General features: G+C 36.9%; 1 protein-coding gene across 2 annotated transcripts in view; it reads right to left on the bottom strand.

Moving 5' to 3' along the window:
* Positions 1-4304: 4304 nt before the first annotated feature.
* LOC110456284 (leucine-rich repeat-containing protein 51-like) overlaps positions 4305-10109 on the bottom strand; it is a 16848-nt gene continuing 11043 nt past the window's right edge. The window contains exons 4-5 of one of the 2 annotated variants that reach the window (XM_021506920.1): positions 9726-9866; positions 4305-5594 (exon numbers count right to left, since the gene is read on the bottom strand). In XM_021506920.1, coding sequence (XP_021362595.1) covers positions 5442-5594; positions 9726-9866 — 294 coding nt within the window. In that variant the 3' untranslated portion in view covers positions 4305-5441. The remainder of the gene's footprint in view (positions 5595-9725; positions 9867-10109) is intronic. The other variant, XM_021506921.1, reaches the window with a different exon arrangement.

Below are 10109 nucleotides of genomic sequence, written 5' to 3'. Positions count from 1 at the left end.
TTGGCCCTGTATACTGTGAAACATTGGTTGTCCCTGTATAACGTGAAACCATGGTTGGCCCTGTATACCGTGAAATCTTGGTTGTCCCTGTATCCCGTGAAACCTTGGTTGGTCCTGTACATGTATACCGTGAAACCTTGGTTGGCCCTGTATACCGTGAAACCTTGGTTGGCCCTGTTCATGTATACCGTGAAACCTTGGTTGAAATAATTAGGGCAACATTATTGTGTGACTGTCAGGTCGAGCAGCTTGATTATTGTATCCTGAAGGGTTCTGGACATCTGTTCCAGACACGACAACATTTACATTTTTATGTATTTGTTTCTGCTGTACGAGGGTCATTCAATGCATTCTGTCACCACACTATTCCCGTTAGGAGTCACAATAAAATAATTTAGCGCCTTGACAGACTGCAAGAGCATTTACATAATAATGCACGTGCAACATTTCGACATCATCCGACAAGAATTGAACAAGTTATTCATTTTTGAATGGTATGCACTCATGACTAGTGGCTACTTTTAAATCCTAAAATGTAACACAGAGTGCTGTACAGATACGTACAGCAAAGAAGGCACCTCTGCCGTCACATTGAGAACTACCTTAAGGTGGGTGAATGAATTCAAGGGTGGGAAAGTTGACATCAATTAGAGAAGCTTTGGGTCCATTTGCTGACATGTGAACAACAGGTCAAACGTTTGAAATGTACATACCGTACATAAAGTACGGCTGTGTCAAATCAAGAACGTATGCTATATAAATTACCTACTGGGGACGAGGCACATTAATAACAAGCAATGGTTGTAGAGAAATCAAGCAAGACCAATAACTGCCAGACGTATAAAAGGTTCGAGAAAACTTGTCATGCCATTTTTTTCAATTTTGGTGAGCCTGCATCCTCGACAAGCCAGGGGTTACGCTCACCAACGCTCTCTGCATCCCTGGAATATGTCAAAGCAAAATTGAAGGCATACGGCTAGCTATTTGATTTTTCTCTGGTAAAAGAACCTAACCAATACCTGTCCTTTGAAGATTACATTGGACGTATATCAAAGGATGAAACTAGTCTCATCCACAAGGTGGCGCACACCGAGCCTTCAATTTTTTACTCCATATTCCAGGGGTGCAGAGAAGGAAAGTGAAGGTAACCCTGGAGTAACCCTGGAGTAGGCCTTTAGAGGATCGTGGGTCTGTGGTTCAGAAAGCATACAATGAAGGGGAAACTGTCATTGCCAAGCTTTACAGAGACAAAGTTCTGAAGCTTGTCAAAACATTCTACATGAAAAAGCGTCCAAAGGGTTGGATGGCATTTGCTATTTAACGACGCGTCATCACATAAAAGCAATATTGTACATGCGCTTTTACAGCAAGAGGCAGTACAGATTGACTATCAACCCTATTCACAGATAACAGATTGCCTGGAAAGGAGAGATGTGGGTACTGCAATCTTCCTGCGTCTTGCCAGTATACCAACGGGAGACTATTACTCAGCGTTTACTTCATCGATAGCGCGATTTCGACTGTTCGTTTACTTTGATACTTCAGAGGAATTGCAAAAGGAGGTTCGAATTGTACACATAAAACATGGTATTCCTGACTCTAGATACAGGGATTCCTGACTCTAGATACAGGGATTCCAGACTCTAGATACAGGGATTCCAGACTCTAGATACAGGGATTTCTGACTCTAGATACAGGGATTCCTGACTCTAGATACAGGGTTTATTGAATTCCCCTTGTAACTGAAAAATATTGAAAATGAAACACACTGATAGCTAAAACACAACTAAACAAATTCAATGTATACAAAGCTTTGTATGTATATAAAGCTTTGTGTGTATATAAGGCTTTGTATGTATATAAAGCTTCGTGTATATACAGCTTTGTGTGTATAAAAGGCTTTGTGTGTATATACAGCTTTGTGTGTATATAAAGATTTGTATGTATATACAGCTTTGTATGTATATACATCTTTGTGTGTATATCAGGCTTTGTATGTATATACAGCTTTGTGTGTATCTAAAGATTTGTGTGTATATACAGATTTGTGTGTTTATACAGCTTTGTATGTATATAAAGGTTTGTATGTATATACAGCTTTGTATGTACATAAGGCTTTGTGTGCATATAAAGCTTTGTGTGTATATAAAGCTTTGTGTATATATAAGGCTTTGTATGTATATAAAGGTTTGTATGTATATAAGGCTTTGTATGTATATAAAGGTTTGTATGTATATAAAGGTTTGTGTGCATATAAAGCTTTGTATGTATATAAAGGTTTGTATGTATATAAGGCTTTGTATGTATATAAAGGTTTGTATGTATATAAGGCTTTGTATGTATATAAAGGTTTGTATGTATATAAAGGTTTGTATGTATAGAAAGCTTTGTATGTATATAAAGGTTTGTATGTATGTAAAGCTTTGTATGTATGTAAGGCTTTGTATGTATATAAAGCTTTGTGTGTTTAGAAAGCTTTGTGTATATAAAGCTTTGTATGTATATACAGCTTTGTATGTATATAAAGCTTTGTTCGTTTAGAAAGCTTTGTGTATATACAGCTTTGTGTGTATATACAGCTTTGTATGTATATAAAGGTTTGTGTATATAAAGCTTTGTATGTATATACAGCTTTGTATGTATATAAGGTTTGTATGTATATCAGGCTTTGTGTGTTTATAAGGCTTGGTGTGTATTTAAAGCTTTGTATGTATATAAAGCTTTGTATGTATATAAGGCTTTGTTTGTATATAAAGGTTTGTATGTATATACAGCTTTGTATGTATATAAGGCTTTGTGTGTATATACAGATTTGTATGTATGTAAGGCTTTGTATGTATATACAGCTTTGTGTATATATAAAGGTTTGTATGTATATAAGGCTTTGTTTGTATATAAAGGTTTGTATGTATATACAGCTTTGTATGTATATAAGGCTTTGTTTGTTTATAAAGGTTTGTATGTATATACAGCTTTGTATGTATATAAGGCTTTGTGTGTATATACAGATTTGTATGTATATAAGGCTTTATATGTATATACAGCTTTGTATGTATGTAAGGCTTTGTATGTATATACAGCTCTGTGTGTATATAAAGCTTTGTATGTATAAAGGTTTGTATGTATGTAAAGCTTTGTATGTATGTAAGGCTTTGTATGTATATAAAGCTTTGTGTGTTTAGAAAGCTTTGTGTATATAAAGCTTTGTATGTATATACAGCTTTGTGTGTATATAAAGGTATGTATATAAAGCTTTGTATGTATATAAAGATTTGTATGTATTTAAAGCTTTGTGTGTTTAGAAAGCTTTGTATGTATATAAAGGTTTGTATGTATATAAGGTGTGTATGTATATACAGCTTTGTATGTATATAAAGATTTGTATGTATTTAAAGCTTTGTGTGTTTAGAAAGCTTTGTATGTATATAAAGGTTTGTATGTATATACAGCTTTGTATGTATATAAAGCTTTGTATGTATATAAAGCTTTGTATGTATGTAAGGCTTTGTTTGTATATACAGCTGTGTGTGTATATAAAGCTTAATTACTGGAAAGGTTAATGAAATATTGGCAACAAACCACAATTTGAATTTTTTACCATTTGCGTCCATGCTAACAAAACAAAAATACCAAAACTGAAGACATCCCTATAGTAAAAGGCACTACCATAAAACAACTAGAATTATGTAAATAGAAAGTATGAGACATGCCCTGGAAACAATGATTTAGTATTTCTGGCCATCTGTTTCTATGTTAACAGGAAAAACATCAGAGATGAACACACTCCTATAGTAAAAGACATTTCTACACAACAAGAGTGATGTAAAGAGGAAGTTTTGTTAAGTTATCTTGAATGATTTTTCAGATATGCTTTGTAAATGACAAATTTTTGCATTTCTTGCTTTTTGTTTCTTTGATAACTGGAAAAAAAAAAGAAAAAAAAAGACATCTCTTAGAAGAATCTTGGGGCCATCTATGTAAGCCTCTTTATCAGATCTACAAATGATGATCTTTTACAGTTTTTGCTCTTCAATTTCTGTCGGCCATTTTGCTAATCCAGTCTCAAAAGTAAACATTCACAACTATAGATCAAGGGGAACCTACATATCAAATTTGAGAAAGATCCCTCCAGCACTTTCTCAGAAATTGGCGATAACAAGAATTGTTAAGGATGGATGGATGGACAGACAGAAGATGGACCACGAACGAAGAGTGATTTGAATAGCCCACCACCTGATGACAAAAAAGTTATGGGTAAAAAGTCATCAAACATTCTTCTGAAATTGACAACAAAAACTATTTAGTAGTGATTCAAGTATTTTATTACATTGATCAGTGAATGAAGTAATACATTGTGGCTACGCCCTTGTGGGATATGTATACAGTATGGTAGTATTTTACTGTACAACGACAAACCCCTATTACAGTGAGGCTCTCATCACAACCTACATATCTATTAGACAAAGATAATACTCATGTATCCGAGACATAACAAAATATTCTTATCTTACCACTAAAAAATAGTGTACATGTATATAAAAAGATTGCTTGTCTATAAAGTAAGTTTTTTTAAGAAATCACTTTAACAAATACTGCTTAAATCTCCAACACAATATAATCTGCATATTCCAAATAAGTGGCTATTTAAATTACTGTATACTATATTTAATACATATCATATAAAGCATAATTTGAAAAAAAAATGAAATATCACAATTTAATTCTTCTGAAATGATCAGCTATCACATTCTATTTCATGATTTTTTTAAAACCAAAATTATTGTATAAATATATCGACACACACCAGCAGGTTGTCCCATTTAATCATGCTAAACAACAGAATACCATTTACAGAGAACCTTTCTTCATGAAACAGGGGTTCCAGGCACAATGATAGCATGGTAATAGTTAGGGGCTGATGACCTTTGTTTCCCAAAATGTATTTCTCATCCCACATAAGTACACTTAGTAACAAAACCCGCCGTACAAGATTCCAGATGTTCCCATTTTACAAGAGATTCCTGACTTACAATGTTTTAGTGTACAAGATTAAACAATTTCTATATATCACAAATGTCTCCTTCTTTGCCACACATTTGGATAAGGTCCATCAAATAATCAAAGATTAAAAACTATTTCAAATTACATTTTAATTGTCAGCATACTCCCTTTAAAACAGGTAGGATATGAAGTGTTATCATTATCCAAGAATTTATTTAAAACATACATCTTAAAATTTCTACATGATTTTTCAAAAATCAAACAAAATACTTTGAGAAGATATAGAAATAATTACAAAATATTACTTAAACAATAGTATGATATTGTTCACAGTTAGGTAAAGTTCCACTGTTCGTTGATGCATAATATTTATAGGTTGGAGTGAAACACTATGTTATAGTACCTATGTTTTTCAGCAACAACTGTTTATTTGGTGTTTTTCAGTCCTCATCATCCTTTGGTTTCTGTTTCTTTGGACCTTTGTTCTGTATTTTATTCCAGGTGGCTGCGGTGATTCGGTCAGCGTTTGTGATCAGACTGAAGTCGAGACAATGAAGCTGGGGAAGCGTGGACAGCACATACTGTTTGTACATCTGTATAAACACAAAAGTACTTGTACACACAATACCAGTTCTCCTAATCCTTGTTAGGATGTATTGTTTTAGCATAACATAACTTGTCATGAATCAGTTTATCTGTATCAAACTGTACTTCAGAGGCAGATTTAAAACACCTAAGGTGGATAGTTAGTTGGATGGATATGAAATGCGAGAACATTTCAATTTCTGGGTTAATATTTGTCTCAAATAAAAGAAAGTGATTACATGCTTACAACAAATTGTTTAATGGTAAGTAATTACTGGGTATAATTTCAATTTGGTTTGTTTGTGTTTTACGTCCTATTAACAGCTATGGTCATTTAAGGATGTGCCAGGTTTTAGGTGGTGGAGGAAAGCCGGAGTTCTGGAGAAAAACAACCGACCTACAGCTAGTACCTGGCGACTGCCCCTCGTAGGCCTTGACCCAGTGTTGGAGGGCGAGTGGTAGCAGAATGTCAAACGCCTTAACCACTTGGCCATCGTGGCCCCCTATTATCATTTTAAATATCATCAAATTAATTTAGCAGAAAAGTTTCAATAACTATAGCTTTTAGAATTTGGATAAGTTTAAACTAAAAGGATGTATTGTTCCTACTCATTTTTTAAATTTTCTACACAAATTTACGAATCTCAAAATTAAACTATGACTAATGAATTATGATGCAGAGAAATACCAAGAAGACTCATTTTTTTATTGTTCATCATTGTTTATTTAAAAACTGTTCTCTAGACATGCATACATGTATATATCAACATCCGGAATTTAGCCCCATTACTGGAATTACTTTATATATGTTCATATTAAAAGAAAGTAACATCAGCTATATTATATAATGACTTTATAAGGTAACTGTATATGCCTGCAGCATCATATAGTCTATCAGTCAGTATTAACCGACTTGGGACAACTTATCTGATTGTTTCACACAGGTGTGATCACGAGGGAGCTAAAATAGCACACTGTCACAGGTGTGATCACGAGGGAGCTAAAATATCAGACTGTCACACAGGTGTGATCACGAGGGAGCTAAAATATCACACTATCACACAGGTGTGATCACGAGGGAGCTAAAATAGCACACTGTCACAGGTGTGATCACGCGGGAGCTAAAATATCACACTATCACCCAGGTGTGATCACGAGGGAGTTAAAATATCACACTATCACACAGGCGGGATCACGAGGGAGCTAAAATAGCGCACTGTTACACAGGTGTGAGTGCGAGGGAGCTAAAATATCACACTGTCACACAGGTATGTTCACGAGGGAGCTAAAATAGCACTCTGTTACACAGGTGTGATTGCGAGGGAGCTAAAATATCACCCTTTCACACAGGTGTGATCAACAGGGAGCTAAAATATCCCACTATCACACAGGTGTGATCACGAGGTAGCTAAAATATCACACTATCCAACAGGTGTGATCACGAGGGAGATAAAATATCACACTGTCACACAGGTGTGATCATGATGGTGCTAAACTAGCACACTGTCACACATGTGTGATCAAGAGGGAGCTAAAAAAGCACACTTTCACACAGGTGTGATCAAGAGGGAGCTAAAATATCCCCCTTTCACACAAGTGTGATCATAAGGAATCTAAACTAGCACACAGGTGTGATCACGAGGGAGCTAAAATATCCCAGTGTCACACAGGTGTGATCATGAGGGAGCTAAAATAACACACCTTTACACAGGTGTGATCACGAGGGAGCTAAAATATCACACTGTCACACAGGTGTGATCACGAGGGAGCTAAAATATCACACTGTCACACAGGTGTGATCACAAGGGAGCTAAAATATAACACTTTCACACAGGTGTAATCACAAGAAGCTAAAATAGCACACTGTCACACAGGTGTGATCACTAGGGAGCTAAAATATCACACATTCACACAGGTATGTTCACGAGGGAGCTAAAATAGCACACTGTTACACAGGTGTGATTGCGAGGGAGCTAAAATATCACACTTTCACACAGGTGTGATCACAAGGGAGATAAAATATCACACTTTCACACAGGTGTAATCACAAGAAGCTAAAATAGCACACTGTCACACAGGTGTGATCGCAAGGGAGCTAAAATATCACACATTCACACAGGTATGTTCACGAGGGAGCTAAAATAGCACACTGTTACACAGGTGTGATTGCGAGGGAGCTAAAATATCACACTTTCACACAGGTGTGATCATGATGGAGATAAACAAGCACACTGTCACACAGGTGTGATCACGAGGGAGCTAAAATATCACACTTTCACACAGATGTTATCACGAGGGAGCTTAAATATCACACTTTCAAACAGGTGTGATCGCGAGGGAGATAAAATATCACGCAGTCACACAGGTGTGATCATGATGGTGCTGAACTAGCACACTGTCACACATGTGTGATCACTAGGGAGCTAAAATAGCACACTTTCACACAGGTGTGATCAAGAGGGAGCTAAAATATCACCCTTTCACACAGGTGTGATCATAAGGAACCTAAACTAGCACACAGGTGTGATCACGAGGGAGCTAAAATATCCCACTTTCACACAGGTGTGATCACGAGGGAGCTAAAATATCACAATTTCACACAGGTGTGATCACGAGGGAGCTAAAATAACACACCTTAACACAGGTGTGATCATGAGGGAGCTAAAATATAACACTTTCACACAGGTGTGATCACGAGGGAGATAAAATATCACACTTTATTACAGGTGTGATCATGAGGGTGCTTAAATAGCACACTGTCACACATATGTGATCACTAGGGAGCTAAAATATCACACTGTCACACAGGTGTGATCGCAAGGGAGCTAAAATATAACACTTTCACACAGGTGTAATCACAAGAAGCTAAAATAGCACACTGTCACACAGGTGTGATCACTAGGGAGCTAAAATATCACACATTCACACAGGTATGTTCACGAGGGAGCTAAAATAGCACACTGTTACACAGGTGTGATTGCGAGGGAGCTAAAATATCACACTTTCACACAGGTGTGATCACAAGGGAGATAAAATATCACACTTTCACACAGGTGTAATCACAAGAAGCTAAAATAGCACACTGTCACACAGGTGTGATCGCAAGGGAGCTAAAATATCACACATTCACACAGGTATGTTCACGAGGGAGCTAAAATAGCACACTGTTACACAGGTGTGATTGCGAGGGAGCTAAAATATCACACTTTCACACAGGTGTGATCATGATGGAGATAAACAAGCACACTGTCACACAGGTGTGATCACGAGGGAGCTAAAATATCACACTGTCACACATGTGTGATCACTAGGGAGCTAAAATAGCACACTTTCACACAGGTGTGATCAAGAGGGAGCTAAAATATCACCCTTTCACACAGGTGTGATCATAAGGGACCTAAACTAGCACACTGTCACACAGATGTGATCACGAGGGAGCTAAAATATCCCATTTTCACACAGGTGTGATCACGAGGGAGCTTAAATATCACACTTTCACACAGGTGTGATCACTAGGGAGCTTAACTAGCACACTGTCACACATGTGTGATCATGAGGGAGCTGAAATATACCACTTTCACACAGGTGTGATCACGAGGGAGCTAAAATATCCCACTTTCACACAGGTGTGATCACTAGGGAGCTTAACTAGCACACTGTCACACATGTGTGATCACGAGGGAGCTAAAATATCCCCCTTTCACACAGGTGTGATCACGAGGGAGCTAAAATATCACACTGTCACACAGGTGTGATCACGAGGGAGCTAAAAGATCCCACTTTCACACAGGTGTGATCATGATGGTGCTAAACTAGCACACTTTCACACAGGTGTGATCAGGAGGGAGCTAAAATATCCCACTTTCACACAGGTGTGATCATGATGGTGCTAAAATATCACAATTTCACACAGGTGTGATCACGAGGGAGCTAAAATATAACACTTTCACACAGGTGTGATCACGAGGGAGCTTAAATATCTTAAATAGCTTAAAAGTATTTATGATTTGGTGGACTGACACCCAAATCCCAGACTTCACTAGGGGCCTGACCTTATTAGGTATTAAACACTTCATCAGGAGACAAACATGTGATAGGGGGATGGTACTACTGAGTGGGGGAGAGCTGACAAAACTCACCTTCTGGTTTTCAATGGTGTTACCATGTAAGGTCAATTTCCTTAAATGTCGGAGATTCCGGAGTTTTTCTATCTGCGTTAAATCACTGATTTTGTTGCCATGGAAGTAAAGAATTTGTAACCTTTCAAAATCCATTATTACCTAAAAAACATAAAAAAAAGTTCCAAAGAAGAAAACAGATATGAGATTCCTGATACAAGTATGAGATTCCTGATACAAGTATGAGATTTCTGATACAAGTATGAGATTCCTGATACAAGTATTTGATTCCTGATACAAGTATGAGATTCCTGATACGAGTATAAGATTCCTGATACGAGTATGAGATTCCTGATACAAGTATGTGATTCCTGATACAAGTATGTGATTCCTGATACAAGTATG

This window comes from Mizuhopecten yessoensis, unplaced genomic scaffold, assembly GCF_002113885.1.
Source record: "Mizuhopecten yessoensis strain PY_sf001 unplaced genomic scaffold, ASM211388v2 scaffold8621, whole genome shotgun sequence".
In the NCBI taxonomy this organism is placed as follows: Eukaryota; Metazoa; Mollusca; class Bivalvia; order Pectinida; family Pectinidae; genus Mizuhopecten; species Mizuhopecten yessoensis.
Note: the sequence above shows the minus strand (reverse complement) of the source record. Positions and strands in the feature narration are given on the sequence as shown.